We start from the raw sequence: 19,280 nt of genomic DNA on the forward strand, positions 1-19,280 counted from the left end.
GGTAATTTTTTGTATTTTTAGTAGAGACAGCGTGTCACCATGTTGGTCAGGCTGGTCTCGAACCCCTGACCTCATGATCCACCTGCTTGGGCCTCCCAAAGTGCTGGGATTCCAGGCATGAGCTGCCGCGCCCGGCTGAGTTTCTGCTTCTAAAGGCTGCACAGATAACAGTGTCAAGCACAGAGTCTCCACTCGAGAAATATTGGAAGAATGAAAAACAATAAAAATGAATACATAGCACGCACTTACCTGTCAGGCCTCACATTAAATACATTTCACATTTTATCACATTTAGTCCTTCTATCTACCTATGAAACCAGTAATAAATAGCATTCACTCCATTCAACACTTGAGGCAACTAAGAGGTCAACTAACTCCTCAAGGTGTCTCTGTAACCTGGACGGCCAAGATTCCAGGAAGGCTGGCTATTGAGTCCACAGGACTCAGTACATTGCTTCTGCTGAGTGAGGCTGACTTTACAGAAGTAGAAACTGAGGCCCCGAGAGGGGGAACGATTTTACACCGGCATGCTGCCACTATAATTAGAGGCAGGGCAAAACCAGGCTAAACAAACTACAATTCCCATGAGCCTCCGGGGGCAGGGGCCCAGCCAGGGACGCTGCAGGCTACCCTGGGGCCTGCTGGGAGATGTAGTTCCGCAGTGTCACCTGAGACTGGGCGGGCTCACTCACCGCAGGACATAGGAACGGGTAGGTGCGCTCTTGTAGATATACTGCGCCAGCCACCACTGCACCGTCATGTTCCAGTACCGCATGCCATCGCGCACCCGCACGCAGAAATCTGTGCTGTAGCAGTCGATGTTGCGGATGGTCTCATAGTCATACTCCAAGGAAGCCGCCTTCTCCGGACTGGGGGGTGGAGGATGAGGGTGGGGGACAGACATGCAGCTCAGCCAGGCCCCCTCCCGACGCCTGCTAGTGTCCCAGCCCCGGATGCTAAGGAAGGGATCCTGGCCAGGCAATGGCCCTCTGGCTGTCAGACTTGCTAGGGCAACAAGGGAGGGTGGCCCAGAGGGTGCCTGTAGGGGAGGAAGGTGGGTGGGCTGGGTGGTACAGTTCACTGACAATGGGGTTCTTCTTCTTTTGGTACCTAATGGGGCCCGCCACAGCCATGAAAAGCCTTGAAGGGCTATGGTTGCTAAGCTATGAGTCCTTTAGCAACCAAGCTCAGTATATTCAGAGAAGCCGCCAAGGATGGTCCCTTCTAAATTGTCGGACACTGCAGTTGCCAGGGAAGTTGTGGTTATCATCCCTAATAACAAGGTGCTTCACGGTTGCTAGGGAGATGTTCCAGGCGCCAGTGGGGTCCCCATGATCTTTGTTGCTAAGGAAAAGGCATTCCTTAGCAACAAGGCCTAGGATGTTTAGAAAGGCTTTTAGAAAGGGGCTTTTTTCCTGGTCGCAGTGATTATTGGAGAAGTGTCACCTCTAGCAATACAGTGGCTCCCTCATCACTCATGTCGACAGCCCCAGCAGTGGGAAACATTGGCCCATATGAAGCCTTGGTGGCCTCTGATGACAGGAGGGGAGCCATCCTTTAGGAGTGAGGACCGAGCAGATTTAGAAAAACCTTCAATTCCTGCTTGGCTTTACTAGGGGGACATCCTCTCTCTAGCAGCTGGAGGTCAGGGCACGGTTATTAGGGCAGTGGTAACAAATTCACGTTGGGGTGTCACTACCCCCACAACAGAATGGCAGTTTGTGACGACTAGGGGACAACCCTAGCAGGGAGTAGTAGTTCATCATTTACATCAACAGGCTGTTCCCCCAGCCGCAGTCCAAGCCCCTGGGGGAAGGCTGACTGCAGCTGTCAGGAACACAAGGGCAGTCTACTCCTGGTTGCCGGGGGTGCCATCTCCCTAGCAACACGGGGGCAATACTTCCTCAGCCACAAGAGAGTCCACAGCTATGGCCGTGCGACTTGCCTAGCAATGCAGGTGCTGGGGGGTGGAGCCTCTCTGGCAACAAGGGTCAACCCATAGTTTCCAGGGGGAGGTTTGGCTTCCTTAGCAACAGGGTAACTGTAGTTGGTAGGAATGGCGTGCCCTCTGCTGGGGAACAGCACTGGTCAGGGATTGGAAATTGCTATTTCCTTGCAGAGGGCTGCTGAGGGCCGCTATGTGAGGACATCCCACGGGGTGGAGCAGTGCTAGCTCCTAGCAACAAAGGGGCAGTGCAGGGAGTGCCATATCTGCAGCAACAGAGCAAAACTTCTGGTAAAAAGGAGGTGAGCTACTGTTGCTAGGGATCCTGCTTCCCTAGCAAATAGTGGCATTCTGTTGCTAGGGAACCGTTTCCCTAGCAACAGAGGGTGACCCACCACTAGCAAAGGATGGCATCCCCAGCAAGCAGGAACAATCTGGTTCTGGGGGGGTGACACTTCTGTGGCAACAGAGGGGTGGCACAGGGTTGCTAAGTTACCACCTTTTCCTAGCGACAGGGGGCAGTTCACCACACTGCGGGGTGACAAGCGCTAGCAACAAGGGGCATCTGTCAGTACCAGGGATCTTTTCCCTACCGACAGGGGCTGGCAGGCCGTGGTTGCCAAGGGGGCGACACTCTGCTAACAAAAGGTGGTGGCCCTGGCCCCTTGCTCCCCGCTCTCCTCCCTGCTAGGGGCAGAGCCAGCCCTTGGAGGTGGGGGCTGCTGGGTCTTGGGAAGCCTCCCTCGCGCCGCCTGACCTGCTGGGGGGTGGGCATTGGAGGGTGGGGCCGCCTCCGGCCCGGGCTTTGGCGGCCACGGGGTAGGCCCCAAAGCCGGCGGCTATGCAGCCGCACTCGGCGGCAATCCAGGCCACGTAGAAGCGCATGCGGAAGGCGAAGAAGACGGGGATCATGTAGAAGAGGCGGGCGGGCAGCGGGCGGGCGTAGAAGGCGTCCTCGCGCACGGCCTCCAGCGGGAAGAGGTGAGAGGAGAGCAGGAACAGCAGGCCGAAGAGCGGGGCCGGCCAGGCGCGGCGCAGCAGGGGCCGCAGGCTGGGCACCGCCCCGGGGAAGGGCTGCTCCAGCCAGTCCAGGTAGGTGCGGTAGCGGAAGAACGGGCCTGTGGGGCGGGGAGGGAGGGCCGCGGTCAGACAGGCAGGTGGGCAGAGCTCAAGTCTGCAGGAGGAGGACAGGGAGCTTGGAAGGAAGGTGGGAAGAGGGAGTGAGACGGGCAGAGACTGGGCGCCGGGGAGACCCCAAGGGTAGGGACAGAGACCCTGAGAGATGGGGATAAGGAACGAGAGACAGGGGGACAAGAAACTCAGAGAGACAGAGACAGTAACAGAAAAACAGAGGGGCCGGCGCGGTGGCTCACACCTGGAATCCCAGCACTTTGGGAGGCCTAGCTGGGAGGACTGCTTGGGCCCAACAGTTGGAGAGCAGCCTGGGCAAAACGGCAAGACCCCATCACTACAAAAAATAAAAATTAGCCAGGTGTGGAGGGCACCTGAATTCCCAGCTACTGGGGAGGCTGAGGCGGGAGGATCGTTTGAGCCCAGGCTGCAGTGAGCAGTGACTGAGCTACTGCATTCCAGCCAGGGAGGGAGGGAAGGAGTGAAGAAGGGAAGAAAGAAGGGAGGGAAGGAGGGAAGGAAGGAGGGAGGGAAGGAAGGAGGGAGGGAAGGAAGAAGGGAAAAGGGAAGGACGGAGGGAGGGAGGAAGGAAAGAAACTAGGAGATAGCTGTGGCACTTTAGCTACAATATGATGGTGGTCTGGCCTAGGGAGGAAGCAGTGTGATTCACAGAAGGGACCGGGGTTAAAATTTTTATATGTTCACAAAGACCGCATGTTTAGGTCAATGTAGCATGGGAAGTTAAAAAGAAAAAAAAAAAACAAATTAAAATAAATAAATAAGACCACATGTTGTATGATTCCATTTATAAGCGCAATGTCCAGAACAGGCAAATCTTTACAGGTAGAAAGTCAATTACTGGTTACCAGGGATGGATGGAGGTTTGCGGGATGATGGACATGGGGTTTCTTTGCAGGGTATGAAACTGTTCTGAATGTAACTACACAGCGGTCATGTCTGCACAACTCTGTGGATATACCAAAAGTCAGGGAGTTGTATGTTTTGTGTTTTTTTTTTTTTTCCAGGAAATTAAAGAAGCCAAGAGTTGTATGTTTTAAGTGGATGACTATGTGAATTAGAGTTCCCTAAAGCTGTTATTGGAAAAAAAACCTTAGATGAGGTAAACATTAATGAAAAATATTTTCTTTTTAAAATTTCACATATATATACACATACACACATACATATATATACACACATGCACACACACATACATATGTATTTTTTGAGATGGAGTCTTGCTCTGTTGCCCAGGATGGAGTGCAGTGGTGCGATCTTGGCTCACTGCAACCTCCGCCTCGTGGGTTCAAGCGATTCTCCAGTTTCAGCCTCCCAAGTAGCTGGGATTACAGGCACACACCACCATGCCCGGCTAATTTTTGTATTTTCAGTAGAGACGGGGTTTCACCATGTTGGCCAGGCTGGTCTCAAACTCCTGACCTCAGGTGATCTGCCTGTCTCGGCCTCCCAAAGTGCTGGGATTACAGGCGTGAGCCACTGCGCCCGGCCCTTTTAATTTTATATTTATTTATTTTTTAAAAATAAAGGTTTAAAATAAAGGGATGGGATCTTGCTATGTTGGCGAAGTTGATCTTGAACTCTTGGCCTCAAGCAATCCTCTCGCCTCAGCCTCCGAAAGTGCTAGGATTATAGGCATAAGCCCCCACGCCCAGATGAAAAATATTTCCTTAAACTGAAAGTGGACCCTAAGCTGTGAATATTTGTTGTCTGGGAAGCAAAAACATCAGGTTGACATAGATCTTTACCTCCTTTATCTCTTCTCTTTGCTCCCAATACGCTACAAGGAGAAGAGCAAGGAATCGCTTAGGCTGAGACAGCCAGCTTCTACCCCAAAGCAGCTCTGGTCCAGCGGAGGTGTGAGACGTAGACCCAGACACGTGCCCACCCTCACAGCAGCAGATGCTAGGATGGAGGTTGCCCCAGGCAGGGCGGGAACACAGAACAGGCACTCAGGGCGGAAGGGGACACAGGAGACAGAGCGGCAGAGTGGCACAGCTGTCAGGGCAGCCCCACTCACCTGTCATGATTCCCACGTAGCAGTAGCTGTAGCTGAGCGTCTCCATCAGGGAGGGCACGTCGGGCAGCAGCCCCAGGGTGGGCCCCTTGCTGAAGCCTGAGGCCATTTCCTTCCTCTGGGCCAGGTGCAGGTCCTGGACTTCACTGGCCAGGCTTACCAGCTGGGCAGAAGGGGGTGGGCAAGGGGCCAGGTCAGACTCTGGGCCCTTCCCCACACCCATCTCCCTTGCGCGGCTGCCCTCGGCAGCCAAGGGGTGCTGGGTGCCCGCAGCTCTGCCCATCTAGGTTGTGTGTAACGCCTCTAGCTGGGCAGTGTTCCCCAGGGCTCAGTCCCAGGCCCTCCTCCCCTTTCCCTGTTCCGTGCTTACCTGCTCTCATGCAATCACGGAGGTTTCAATACTATCCACACGCTGAGGATGCCCAAACGCTACCCCAGCCCCAGACCTATCCATCAAGTGGCTTATTGGCATTTATACTCGGATGTCTCCAGGCACCCCAAACGCACTGGAAACGGAACATGATGTTACCCACCCCACAAGGTAGACCCTCTTCTAGTGTCTCCCCTCAAACAACAGGCCACCAAATTGTTCAAGCCAAAAATCTCCCTCACTCCCCAAATCCGATCCTTTAATCTCTTTTTTTTTTTTTTTTTTTTTTGAGACAAGTTTTGCTCTGTCACCCAGGCTGGAGTATAGTGGTGTGATCTCGGCTCACTGCAACCTCCGCCTCCTGGGCGCTCAAGCAATTCTCATGCCTCAGCTGGCCAGGCTGGTCTCGAACTCCTGGCCTCAAGTGATCTGCCCGCCTTGAAATCCCTTAAGTTTGAGTCTGTTGCCTCTTTCCATCTCCACTACTGAGCTGAATATGTTGTACTCTCCACCCTTTCCCACCAGTCCCAAGGTCCACCCTATATCAATAGATCTCCTTCTTCCAGCTTGTGGCTGGGTTGTCAATAGAAATCCCTGGCTGGAGACAAAGTCAGGAGAGGGAGGGTAGGGCTTTTATTCCCTTGTAAGATGGCCTTGGGCTGGCTGTCACCCTTGATAGATCATTTCAAGGTGGGTGGCTCTACACACCCTTTAAAAACAATAATTTTGGCCGGGCGTGGTGGCTCACGCCTGTAATCCCAGCACTTTGGGAGGCCGAGGCAGGCAGATCACCTGAGGTCGGGAGTTCAAGATCAGCCTGACCAACGTGGAGAAACCCTGTCTCTACTAAAAATACAAAAAATTAGCCGGGCATGGTGGTGTGTGCCTGTAATTCCAGCTACTCGGGAGGCTGAGGCAGGAGAATCGCTTGAACCTGGGAGGCGGAGGTTGCGGTAAGCCAAGATCGTACCATTGCACTCCAGCCTGGGCAACAAGAGTGAAACTCCGTCTCAAAAAAAAAAAAAAAAAAAAAAATTTAGGGCCAGGTGTGACGGCTCACACCTATAACACTAGCACTTTGGTTGGCCTAGGCAGGCAGATCACTTGATGTCAGGGGTTTGAGACCAGCCTGGCCAACATGGTGAAACCCCATCTCTACTAAAAATATAAAAATTAGCAAGGCGTGGTAGTGGGCGCCTGTAGTCCCAGCTACTCGAGAGGCTGAGGCAGGAGAATCGCTCGAACCCGAGAGGCAGAGGTTGCAGTGAGATCACACCACTGCACTCCAGCCTGGGCAACAGAGCGAGACTCCATCTTTAAAAATAAATAAAATTTAAAAAATTAATTTTTTGTAGAGACAGGGTCTCACTATATTGCCCAGGCTGGTCTTAAACTCCTGGCCTCCAGCAGTCCTCCCACTATGACCTCCCAAAGCGCTGGGATTATACAAGTATGAGCCACTGCACCAGGCCTACACAACCCTTTTTCCATCCAGGTACCACAACCTGACCCATTTCCCCTGGGCCTAGGGTTGGGAACGGCTCCTTCTGCCGGGCTGGGGTTCAGGCACCATCCCTTCTTGCTCCTCTACATCCTGCCCAATTGGTGGCCACTCCTTCAGTCATCCTAAATGCGCGTTTCCTGCTGCAACTCAGACCTACCCACAGCCAGCCAACGGCCTGTATCAAGTCACCACAGTTTGTCACCTGGACTCGGACAAAGGAGGATCCCTTTATCTGAGTCCATCCCATCTTGCCCTGTTCCACTTCAATTCTCCTTCAGCATCCAGAACGAGTTTTATTTCTTTTCTTTTCTTTTCTTTTTTGAGATGGAATCTTGCCCGGGAAGGCCCAGGCTGGAGTGCAATGGCGGGATCTTGGCTCACTGCAACCTCCACCTTCGAGGTTCAAGCAATTATCCTGCCTCAGCCTCCTGAGTAGCTGGGATTACAGGTGTGAGCCACCACACCCGGCTCATTTTTGTATTTTTAGTAGAGATGGAGTTTTACCATGTTGGCCAGGATGGTCTCAAACTCCTGACCTCAGGTGATCTACCCGCGTCAGCCTCCCAAAGTGCTGGGATTACAGGCGTGAGCCACCGCAGCTGGCCTAGAACGAGTATTTCTATTTGTTTATTTATTTTTGAGATGGAGTTTTGCTCTTGTTGCCCAGGCTGGAGTGCAATGGTACGATCTCAGCTCACCACAACCTCCGCCTCCTGGGTTCAAGCAATTCTCCTGCCTCAGCCTCCCGAGTAGCTGGGATTACAGGTATGCACCACCACGCCCAGCTAATCTTTTGTATTTTTAGTAGAGACAGGGTTTCTCCATTTTGGTCAGGCTGGTCTTGAACTCCCGACCTCAGGTGATCCGCCTGCCTCAGCCTCCCAAAGTGCTGGGATTACAGGCGTGAGCTACTGTGCCCAGCCAGAACGAGTATTTTTAAACATTTAAAACTGGTCACATTGCCTCTTCTGGCAGCAAACCAAAAATCCCCTCTTCCAGCAGATCTCAATCCTCCACGGGAAGAAGTCCAGTGTCCTCACGGTCTCCAGCCAGGCCTAGCACGGTGTCAGCCCTGCTGCCCGTTCCCTTTTGCTCGTCCCAGAAAGTGGATGTGGCTGGTGTAGCCTGTGGAACCCAGCCTGCTCCCCTCCACACATCCTGCGGCCTGAAACGCTCCTCCACGAACCCCTCTCTCATCCAACCTACTCCTGCCACCACTGAGCTCCCACAGGGCACACTGAATGCTGGGAAGGCCACTCCCTACCTAGCATGACTGCTGTGTTCACCGATAAGCCGCCAGTAGGAAACCATGACTCTGTGGGTCTGGGGTGGGCCCTGGGATTCTGTTTTCACCCCTCTTCCCAGGTGATTAGGAGCCAGACCTGGATGCCCTAGTTTTGTGCCCTTCACCAAGTACCTTCTCCCCAGAGCTGGTTTTTCTCCTTTGCAAAATAGCTGGCTACAGAGATTCAAGGACAGCATGTTGGTAAACCACCCAGCTGGGCCTCTGGCACACCGCAAGCACCCAATGGCACCTACTGTTACCCTATGTGGGTTATTTCCTCACCCCAGGAGGAGCTGGGAGGTGAAGACCTGCCCAAAGGCATGTGAATGGGGAATGCTGTGCCCAGGGCAGCAAGTGAGGTGACGTCCCACCCCCAGGGTGTGTTGGAGGTAAAATCCCGGGGAGCCACTGAAGGGGGAGGTAAAGTGGGAGGTGAAGGGGCCCACAGGGAGGCTGGAGGGGAGTGGCAAGCCCCAAGTCTGACCTTCAGCGTCAGCAGCAGCTGGACGGCATTGGTGAAGGGCGTGGGAGTGGGCAGGCCCAGGAGGCTGAGGGCTCGGAAGAACAGGAGATAGGAGAAAGTCCAGGCCAGAGCCAGGGCGTGGCAGGAGCTGGGCAAAAGCAGGAGGCGCACTGTGTTGGGCACAGAAGTCTCGGCCTTGGCCACTCACTCCACAAGTCCAGCCACCAATCCTCCCCCAGCTCTCCCCATTCGTTTAGAGACAGAAACACAGAAAGGCAGAGAGAGGACAGGAGGGTGGATGTAGGGACGGAATGAGTATGATGGAAACAGTGGGAGAAGAGGCTCAGTCACACAGAAACACACACCAACAGAGAATGAGGTTAAGAGAAGCTTCGGGTGAAGACCCTGCAATCCTCCACTTTTTCTTTATTTCCGAGGTCCAGCGCTCAAGAAGAGAGAGGTGGATATGAATGAATATGAACGGTGGCCAGGCCAGCAGACACACTGTCCACCTCTCTCCATGACATGGATGTAGCAGACTGGGACAAACACACAGGGACCAGATGCAGAAGGCAGGGGAGGAAGAAAAGCAGATGAAGGCCGGACGCGGTGGCTCACGCCTGTAATCCCAGCACTTTGGAAGGCTGAGGCGGGCAGATCACAAGGTCAGGAGTTCGAGATCAGCCTGACCAACATGGAGAAACCCCGGCTCTATTAAAAATTCAAAATTAGCCAGGCGTGGTGGAGCATGCCTGTAATCCCAGCTACTTGGGAGGCTGAGGCAAGAGAATTGCTTGAACCCGGGAGGTGGAGGTTGCAGTGAGCCAAGATCATGCCACTGAACTGCAGCCTGGGCAACAGGAGCGAAACTCCATCTCAAAAAGAAAGAAAGAAAAACAAACAAACAAACATGAAACAGAGAAACGAGCTGATCAACAAGAGACAGCTAGAGATGAGGCAGAAGCTGAAAAAGACTCAAAGAGGAAACAGGTTGCTTCCCCCTCTCCCCTCTTCTCCCTCTCCTCCCTCCACCAAATTCTCACCAGGGCTGGGCCTGAATGAGGGCCCAGGTCCCGAGGATGGTGACCAGAGAATGCAAAGTGTGGGGGCCACAGGTGAACAGGGTGAGCCCCAGGCCCACAGCGGCTGCTCCCCATCTCTTCAGCCCAGGACCTGCAGGGGGAAGGGACAGCATAAGCCTGGAACCTTCCAGAGGGTCCCCCCCCCTTTATTTTCCACTGGGGAGGGAGCCTGACTCACCGGCTTTCTTAAAGAGGAAGCCGATGGGGATGGAGATAAGAAGAACCACTAGATACGTCCATTCTTCAGGCGACATGGTCTGGGGGAGGGGCAGAGATTCACAGTGAGAACCCAGGAATCCAGGCCCCCTGCCTCCTCCCTCTTCGAGGATCCAGGAACCCAGCCTTCTAGACCCCAGTTTTTGATGATGGAGTCTGAGCCTCAGCTCCTCTCCTTTGAGAACCTAGCAACCCGGACTCCAGCCCCTTCCTCCTTGGAGGAGACAGGAATCCACCCCCAGCCCCTCCTTTGAGCGCACAGGCCTCCAGCTCTCCTGTCCTTGGAGAACCCAGGAAAGTGTGGGGATCTCCCAGCACCCAAGCCCCTCCTTTGCGAACGCAGAAATCAAAGCTACTCCCCGCACCCATACTGGGGACCCAGATTTGAAGACGCCCCTCTTTTAAAAACCCAGAAACGGCACCCCTCCCGGACCGTTCCTCTTCGACAGCCCAGGAATCTAGACCTCCGAGCCCCCTCTTCCAGCGAGGATCCAGGAACACAGACCCCCTCTTTGGATCCCCCATCCCCCGGCCCTTGTGAAACCAGATATCCGGACCACCCAGCCCTTCTCCTTCGAGACCACCCAGAGGAGCCCGGGCCTCCAACCTGCACCTCCTTCGGAGCTCCAGACCCCTCTCCTACTGAGAACCCGGGGATCGAACACCCTCCCCTCCCCAGGCCCAGGCCCAGGCCCAGCCCCAACCCGTCCCGCGCACCCCAGCGCATCCCCGGCAGAGCCACAGGCGGTTGCGCCAGCCCCGAGTTCCAATGCGCCTCCGGGGCCGCCCCGCACCCGCCAACCCGCAGAGACCCTGCCGCCGTGTAACCTCGCCTCGCCACTGGGCGCCGCCACCCTGGCCCACCTGAGCTGCTCGCCGGGCAGGAGGCGGCCGAGCAGTCCCAGCCCGCTTGCCGCCGCAGCTCCGGCCACGCCTCCCCCGCCCAGCGCGCCCCGCGCGCCCCCGCGCCGCCTGCTCCTTCTGGGCGCCCGCCGGGCTGCGCAGATCAGGCCGGGGAAGAAGCCACGGTCAGGGCCCCGGGCGGGCAGGGAAGAAGCCCCGGAGCAGAAGCCGAGAGCGCGAGTCGGCAACGGGATTCGAGTCCAGGTCCACACTGGGATCCGAGCTCCGAGTACGTGAAGGGGCGGGCCTTCGGGCTCGGAACAAGGAGGAGCCAAAAGCTTTGGACCCGAAGGGGAACAGACGGGCTCCGGAAAGGAGGCGGGGTCTGGAGCTCGGCGTGAGGAATGAGGCGGGGTCTCCCTTCGGGTTCCTTCGGGCACAATCGGGAGCTTGAGTTTCCCCGGAGGCGGGGCCACAAACTTCGGCTCACTTCGGCAATAGTCGAGAACGGAGAGCTGAGGCCACTGTGGGCGGGGCCACATGTTTCGGCTTTCTTCGGAGATAGTCGAGTCCTTAGGGTCACTGTTCCGATGTGGGCGGGGCCACAGACTCGGCCGGATGTGGGTGGGGCCACAAGCTTCGGTTTACTTCGTAGATAGTTGGGTACAAGTGACGCTAGGATGATAGGCGGAGTCAACAGGTTCGCCAGATACCGATGAGTATTTACAAGGGGGCGGGGCGAAAGCGACTTGCCCTCAAAGGGGCGGAACCCCGAGGGCCGGCGTGCGCCTACGGGACCGGGCCAGGGTGACGATCCTCAAGTTCCCAAGTAGAGGAGAGGAAGCGGCAGAGGGAGGTGCGCTCAGTGGGGCGGAGCCAAGGTGGCCCCCGCGGGAGGAGGGCGGGGCTTCGGTCCTGCGAGGGGCGGGACCTGACTTCCCGCGGCGCTGATTGGGCGGGATGACGAAGTTGACGAGGGTGTCGGCATGAGGGGGTGGAGCAAGGAGCGCGTGGCGCGGTGCGTAGTGGGTGGCTCCACCTCGACTGCGAATTACTGTTTATGAGGTGACTTGCTGGTTCTATCGGTGGACAGTGGGACATTCTGAAGGGAGGCAAGGAGGCGGACTGAGCGCTCCCAATTGGGGTGAGCCCGCCCGAGCGGAGAGTGGACGGCGGGTGCCCAGGGGGCGGGGCTTTCGGCTGTGGGGTTCGGTCGTAGGGCGGGAACTCCCCAACTGGGGTGCGCTGGCGCTCGAAGGGGGCGGGGCCACAGGCTGCGAGGCTGCCGGGAGCCGATGACGCCCGAACGCCGAACCTATTGCGTCCGGGAGGAGGCGGGGCTGCGGATTCGGCCGAGCCGAGAACACCCGAACGTCAAATTGCTGGCGTTCGAGAAGGGGGCGGGGCTGCGGATTCGGTGGAGCCGAGGACGCCCGAATGCCGAACTTCCTGTGCTCGGGAGGGGGCAGGGTTTTGTACTGTGGGAGTCTGAGAGCGAGGAGGTCCGAAAGCCGAATCACAGTCGTTCGGAAAGAGGAGGAGCGAAGGCCCGAGCGTCCGGAAGAGGGTGTGGCCTCGGCGGTGCCTTAGCCTCCAGAGCTTCTGACCGCTGACGGGAACACCCGAAGGGTGACGCCCACTTTGCAACAGGGTGGTGCCAAAATGGACCTTTGTAAGGGGGCGTGTCGCCGCGCTTGCGGAGGTTTGTTTTTCACACTCCAAGGCGCAATGGTAGGTACGGCAGTGCGGGCACAGAGCGGGTGCCGACCGCAGGGTCACAAGGGTAGAGCGAGGTCCCGGGGGCTTGGCGAGGGGCGAGGGTCGGGGGCTTGTCTCCGGCGTCTCGTCTCCGGCGGCCGCGAGGCCTGGTGGGATCGCCCGGGGGCGGGGCCTGGCGCTCGGGCCCAGCAGGTGGTGAACGGCGGCTGAGCGAGGCCCCGCCCCCTGAGGCCTAGGGGCGGGGCTTCGCCGAGACCCCGGAGGCTTTGGGTGCTCTGCAGCGGTCCGCGGCGCGCAGCTGTTTCGGTAACTGCTTTGCCTCCCGGCTCCCGCAGGAGGATGCTGGTGGTGGAGGTGGCGAACGGCCGCTCCCTGGTGTGGGGAGCCGAGGCGGTGCAGGCCCTCCGGGAGCGCCTGGGTGTGGGGGGCCGCACGGTAGGCGCCCTGCCCCGCGGGCCCCGCCAGAACTCGCGCCTGGGCCTCCCGCTGCTGCTGATGCCCGAAGAGGCGCGGCTCTTGGCCGAGATCGGCGCCGTGACTCTGGTCAGCGCCCCGCGTCCAGACTCTCGGCACCACAGCCTGGTAAGGGGGCGGGGCTCGAACTCCTGGGTTCGGTGGGAGCGGGACCTGGGAGTCAAGTTTCCTGGCTTCCGAAGGGACCATAAGCTTGGAGGTTCCAGCGAAGTGTGCTTCTCAGGCCCTGACATCCTTCAAGCGCCAGCAAGAGGAGAGCTTCCAGGAGCAGAGCGCCTTGGCAGCTGAAGCCCGGGAGACCCGTCGTCAGGAGCTCCTGGAGAAGATTACGGAGGGCCAGGCTGCTAAGAAGCAGAAACTAGAACAGGCTTCAGGGGCCAGCTCGAGCCAGGAGGCCGGCTCGAGCCAGGCTGCCAAAGAGGATGAGACCAGTGATGGCCAGGCTTCGGGAGAGCAGGAGGAAGCCGGTGAGCATGGGAGGTGGAGTCCAGGGACCACGGGAAGGAGAGGAGAGATCTTTTAGGAATTTTAGCTGGGAATCCAGTGCCTGGGTCTCCCTGAGGGTGAGAAGACTTTACCCCTTGAATTTACCAAACTCTTCTCTGTACTCCCCACCAGGTCCCTCGTTTTCCCAAGCAGGACCCTCAAATGGGGTAGCCCCCTTGCCCAGATCTGCTCTCCTTGTCCAGCTGGCCACTGCCAGGCCTCGACCGGTCAAGGCCAGGCCCCTGGACTGGCGTGTCCAGTCTAAAGACTGGCCCCACGCTGGCCGCCCTGCCCACGAGCTGCGCTACAGTATCTACAGAGACCTGTGGGAGCGAGGCTTCTTCCTCAGTGCGGCTGGCAAGTTCGGAGGTGACTTCCTGGTCTATCCTGGTGAGTATGGGTTGGGGCCTCTGGTTGCTGTGCCTTTCCATACGATCCCAATGTATTCTGCGTTTTTCTTTTCTTTTTTTTTTTTTGTCTTAATAGAGGTGGGGTCTCTATTGTTGCTTAGGCTGGTCCCGATTCCTGGGCTCAAGCAATCCTTCCACCTCGGCCCCCCAAAGTGCTGGAATTATAGGCCCAGCTGCATTTTTCTTTTTTGTCTCACTTTCTCTTAGCCTCTGAAATTCATAGACAGACAGGAAACATTTGGGAGCTCCCGAACTCATTGGGCAAGCAGTTTAACGACTTTTATTAAATGATTACTGTGATCCAGAAGATTCACTTAGAAGTAGTTAGACATGCTGTGCGCAATGGCTCACGCCTGTAATCCCAACACTTTGGGAGGCCAAGACAGGTGGATCACCTGAGGTCAGGAGTTTGATACCAGTCTGGCCAACATGGTGAAACCCCATCTCTACTAAAAATACTAAAACTAACTGGGTGTGGTGGTGGGTGCCTGTATTTCTAGCTACTCGGGAGGCTGAAGCAGGAGAATCACGTGAACCCAGGGGGCAGAGGTTGTAGTGAGCCGAGATCGTGCCAGTGCACTCCAGCCTGGGGGACAAGAGCGAGACTTTGTCTCAAAAAAAAAAAAAAAAAAAAAAAGCCTAGAAGTGGAATAGTTGTGTCCAAGAGCATCTGTTTTAGAGTATCTATAGTGATGGCTGAAATGATCTCAAATCTCCTCCCAGTGGTCGTTCCCGTGGCGTCTAGCCCTCTGCCATTGGTCACTGCTTCAGTGCCTCTCTCCCTCCCCCAGGTGACCCCCTCCGCTTCCACGCCCATTATATCGCTCAGTGCTGGGCCCCCGAGGACACCATCCCACTCCAAGACCTGGTTGCTGCTGGGCGCCTTGGAACCAGCGTCAGAAAGACCCTGCTCCTCTGTTCTCCGCAGCCTGATGGTAAGGTGGTCTACACCTCCCTGCAATGGGCCAGCCTGCAGTGAACTCCAGAGACCTAGGGGATGTGGCTGTGTCGGCAGCAAGAGCCTTTCTGGATGTTCCCCAGCTCTTCTCTGGGAGTCTAGAACCTCCTCCTACCTTTCTCCGCGGTTAGTTTTTGATTCCAGGTTTTCGAACACTACATCTTTTTTATGTTCTTCCTTGTTTCAAAGCACTTATTGGCTGTGTTTTTGTAGTTACCTATTTTCACACTGTGAGCTTCCCGAGAATGGGGCCTGGGTTTGATTCATCTGTTTTCTACAGGGTTTAAGTCTCAGGAGGTCTCAATAAACTTGTTACATAAATGTTCATGATTTGAATATTTGCGACAGTCCTGGAACCCGTGGATGGTCTCATCTGCATGTACAGGTGAGAAAAAGGCCTGGAGGAGGGGGACTGACTTGCCCAAAGTCACACACTTAGTAAATAGCAGGCCTGGCCTTTCAAAATTGGTTTTTCTGACTCCTAAATCTGCACTCTTTCTACCTCACTAAACTTCCTTTTGAAAAGATTTCTATGAAATTTCCCAGATGCATACAAACGTTATAAATAAAAATATAGGCTGGGCACGATGACCCACACCTGTAATCCCACAGAACTTTTGGAGGCCAAGGCAGGAGGATCGCTTGAGCCCAGGAGTTTGAGACCAGCTCTGGCAACATTGTAATACCCAGTCTCTACAAAAAATAATTAAAAAAAAAATTAGCCAGGGATCCCTTGAGCCTGGGAAGTTGAGGCTGCTGTGAGCTGTGATTGCACCACTGCCCTCCAGCCTGGGAGACAGAGCAAGAACCTGTCTCAAAAAATATATATATGTGTGTGTGTATATATGTAAATATACACACATGTATGTATATATATGTGTGTGTGTATATGTATATATTATGAAAGGAAATGAGTATTGTAATTTTAGGAGTTCAGAGCCTGGGGAGAACGTCAGGAAGGACTCTGGAAGGCGTTCTGCTTTTTCATGGCCTGGGTAGTGGTTGAGAATTTTTTTGATGCTGTATATTTATATTTTAGACTCTTTTTTGGATGTGTTATATTCTGCAATTTTTATAAAAGCTAAAACACATCTATATGTAAAAAATTTGCACTTATGAAATCATTTACCCATGTTTTTGCTTAAGAAAGTACTAGAACACTACCACTATTCCAATAATTACACCTTTATCTTATCAATGTGAAGTTTTATTTTGTCACGTTTATTTTGTCAGTGTAATACATTCACATCATGAGGCTGGGCGTGGTGGCTTATGCTTGTAATCCCAGCACTTTGGGAGACCAAGGCGGGCGGATCATGAGGTCAGGAGTTCCAGAGCATCCTGGCCAACATGGCCCACCTCTATGAAAAATACAAAAATTAGCCGGGCGTGGTGGCGGGCGCCTGTAATCCTAGCTACTCCGGAGGCTGAGGCAGGAGAATCACTTGAATCTGGGAGGTGGAGGTTGCAGTGAGCCAAGGTCACGCCACTGCACTCCAGTCTGGGCGACAGAGCTAGACACTGTCTCAAAAAAACAAAAACAAACAAAAACTTCCACATGGTAAAATTCTGGGGCTGAAAGTCTCCACCTCTAGTTCTTCCATTTCTTCCCCCCATGTTTCATTCTTTCTCTTTTTTGTGTGAATTGAGCAGCCTCTGGAACCGAAATAGGTTTAGAGAGACTCCCATCTCCCCTCTTTCTTGCCATTTCCAGTAAACAGACTTCATAGAATCTCAATTTCCTGTAAGTTTAGATTAATTTAAAATACGACACTGGGCCAGGCGTGGTGGCTCACACCTGTAATCCCAGCACTTTGGGAGGCTGAGGTGGGCAGATGAGTTTGAGATCAGCCTGGCCAATATGGTGAAACCCCATCTCTACTAAAAATACAAAAAAAAAATTAGCCGGGCGTGGTGGCATGCACCTGTACTCCTAGCTACTCAGGAGCCTAAGGCAGGAGAATCACTTGAATCCAGGAGGCAGAGGTTGCAGTGAGCCAAGATCGCACTACTACACTCCAGCCTGGGCAACAAGAGCTAAACTCCATCTCAAAAAAATAAAAAGAAGAGAAAAAAAATGACGCTAACCCCTGTCTGGCCAATACTCTCTTCTTTGTGCCTGCTTCATAATTGGCTTTGTAAGTCTATTCTCCACCCTTTCTCCTCTCTACAACAAAGTACTTAGAAGTCTCATTACCTCTGTCATGAGTCTCTCCTCTGAAAAGTTCCTCATTTAAAACTCTTGTGGCCAGATGTGGTGGCTCAGACCTGTAATCCTAGCACTTTGGGAGGCCAAGGTGGGAAGATCAGTTGAGCTGCTGAGCTCAGGAGTTCGAGACCAGCCTTGGCTGAACATAGTGAGACCTCATCTCATCTCTATTTAAAACAAACAAACAAACACTTTTGTGACTGGTGTCCCCACATGTTGTCAGTCAACAAATTCTGTAGGTGCCGTGTTCAAAGCACTGTGGATCCACAGTTTGGCCCCACCCTCCACCTTCACTGCCAGTATCTTACAAAAACCAAACCATGGCTCATTTGATATTGATAGCTTTCTAACTCATCCCCTGCCTTCCATTCTTGCCCCTCTATTGTCTGTTTTCAACAGAGCAGCCAGAATCATCGTTTTTTTTTTTTTTTTTTTTTTTTTTGAGGCGGAGTCTCGCTGTCGCCCAGGCTGGAGTGCAGTGGCATGATCTCTGCTCACTGCAGGCTCCGCCCCCCGGGTTCACGCCATTCTCCTGCCTCAGCCTCCCTAGTAGCTGGGACTACAGGCGCCCGCCACCTCACCTGGCTAATTTTTTGTATTTTTAGTAGAGACGGGGTTTCACCATGTTAGCCAGGATGGTCTCGATCTCCTGACCTCGTGATCCACCCGCCTCGGCCTCCCAAAGTGCTGGGGTTACAGGCGTGAGCCACCGCGCCCGGCCAGAATCATCATATTAAAAGATAAGTCAGACCATGTCACAGCTCTGTCTAAAACTTTGCTGGAGTTTTCCATCTCAAAGTAAAACTCAAAGGTCACACTTTGCAGCTTCCTCATGAACTGGCCATGTGCATTCTCTTCCTTGCTTATTATTATTATTATTATTATTATTTTTTATTTTTGAGACAGAGTCTTGCTCTGTTGCCCAGGCTGGAGTGCAGTGGCACAATCTCGGCCCACTGCAGCCTCTGCCTCCTGGGTTCAAGTGGGTTCAAGCGATTCTCCCACCTCAGCCTCCCAAGTATCTGGGATTACAGGCGCCTGCCACCACGTCAGGCTAATTTTTTGTATTTTAGTAGAGACAGGGTTTCACCATAATTGCCCAGGCTCGAACTCCTGAGCTCAGGCAATCCGCCCACCTCAGCCTCCCAAAGTGCTAGGATTATAGACATGAGCCACCGTGCCTGGCCAGCTTTGTTCCTCTTTACTGCTGGATATTCCATTGTATGGACATAACCCCATTTTATTTATCCATTCACCAGGTGATTGGCATTTGTTTCTAGTTAAGGACAAGGTTTTGGTTTTTGTTTTTGTTTTATTTACCCTTGTTCATGCAGTATCCCCAGGTCCAAGAACAGTTCCTGGCACACAGTAAGCAGTCAATACATTGTTGCTAAATAAATGAGTGGCTTAAACTATAATTTTTAAATCAGGGCTGAGACAATTTGGAAATTATAATTTCTCCTACATGACTTTCTAAGCATATTTTAAATAAATATATATACGTTAAGGTCATTTTTATTAATGAAAATTGTAGCATACTATGCACACTTCTGCATCTTGCTTATTGGATATGCCCAGGCTTGTCTCATTTTTGCCAACGGCTACATGGTTTTGCGTCCTATGGATGGGGCATAATTAGATTTTATTACACTTGTACAAAAGGAAAGGAATTCAGCTCCCCAAGCATGCCCAGCTGGTCCTTGGCAACCCATGATGGAAACCAAGGGTTCCTCTTATATTACCCGTGCTCCTTTCAGAGAGGAAGGGCTAGAGGGCTCCAGCCTGAGTGAGAGAGAGAGAGGAGGAAGCATGAGGGGTTTGTGGAAGAGGGCCCGGTGCCATATGACTGGAGCATGCTTCTGAAGAGGATCAGGGTGAGGCCAGATCTCATCAGCTGACCCTTGAGCAACATGGGTCTGAACTGCTCAGGTCCACTTTTATGCAGATTGAAAGAAGTAAAGGTTACACAGAGCATGCCTGCCTCTCCTGCCTTGCCTTGTACCTCCTCCACCTCTGGCACCCTGAGACAGCAAGACCAAACCCTCCTCTTCCTTCTGCACCTCTGCCTACTCAGAATGAAGACAAGGATGAAGACCTTTATGATGATCCACTTCCACTTAATGAATAGTAAATATATTTTCTCTTTTTTA

At 53.9% G+C, this 19,280-nt stretch overlaps 2 protein-coding genes across 10 annotated transcripts in view; one reads left to right on the forward strand and one right to left on the reverse strand.

The window, feature by feature from the left end:
• The window catches only part of MBOAT7 (membrane bound O-acyltransferase domain containing 7), a 14,363-nt gene extending 3,333 nt beyond the window's left edge, over nt 1-11,030 (reverse strand). The window contains exons 1-7 of one of the 4 annotated variants that reach the window (XM_034946445.3): nt 10,896-11,030; nt 9,994-10,072; nt 9,777-9,906; nt 8,755-8,881; nt 5,115-5,274; nt 2,703-3,063; nt 693-869 (exon numbers count right to left, since the gene is read on the reverse strand). In XM_034946445.3, coding sequence (XP_034802336.1) covers nt 693-869; nt 2,703-3,063; nt 5,115-5,274; nt 8,755-8,881; nt 9,777-9,906; nt 9,994-10,069 — 1,031 coding nt within the window. In that variant the 5' untranslated portion in view covers nt 10,070-10,072; nt 10,896-11,030. Of the gene's footprint in view, nt 1-692; nt 870-2,702; nt 3,064-5,114; nt 5,275-8,754; nt 8,882-9,776; nt 9,907-9,993; nt 10,073-10,748 lie in introns of all 4 variants that reach the window. The other 3 variants (XM_063599634.1, XM_003830158.5, XM_034946446.3) reach the window with 3 other exon arrangements.
• Nucleotides 11,031-11,033: 3 nt separating this feature from the next.
• TSEN34 (tRNA splicing endonuclease subunit 34) lies at nt 11,034-15,246 on the forward strand. 6 transcript variants are annotated; one of them, XM_034946455.2, is made up of 5 exons: nt 11,034-11,163; nt 12,929-13,175; nt 13,291-13,534; nt 13,686-13,943; nt 14,755-15,246. In XM_034946455.2, the coding sequence occupies exons 2-5, from the start codon at nt 12,933-12,935 to the stop codon at nt 14,940-14,942; spliced, it is 933 nt and encodes a 310-aa protein (XP_034802346.1). In that variant the 5' UTR covers nt 11,034-11,163; nt 12,929-12,932; the 3' UTR covers nt 14,943-15,246. The 6 variants fall into 6 exon arrangements, with proteins under 6 accessions (XP_034802346.1, XP_008953817.1, XP_034802344.1 ...); XM_008955569.5 differs by lacking the exon at nt 11,034-11,163 and adding an exon at nt 11,583-11,730; XM_034946453.3 differs by lacking the exon at nt 11,034-11,163 and adding an exon at nt 11,855-11,939.
• The last annotated feature ends 4,034 nt before the right edge of the window (nt 15,247-19,280 follow it).

Source organism: Pan paniscus, chromosome 20, assembly GCF_029289425.2.
Source record: "Pan paniscus chromosome 20, NHGRI_mPanPan1-v2.0_pri, whole genome shotgun sequence".
In the NCBI taxonomy this organism is placed as follows: domain Eukaryota; kingdom Metazoa; phylum Chordata; class Mammalia; order Primates; family Hominidae; genus Pan; species Pan paniscus.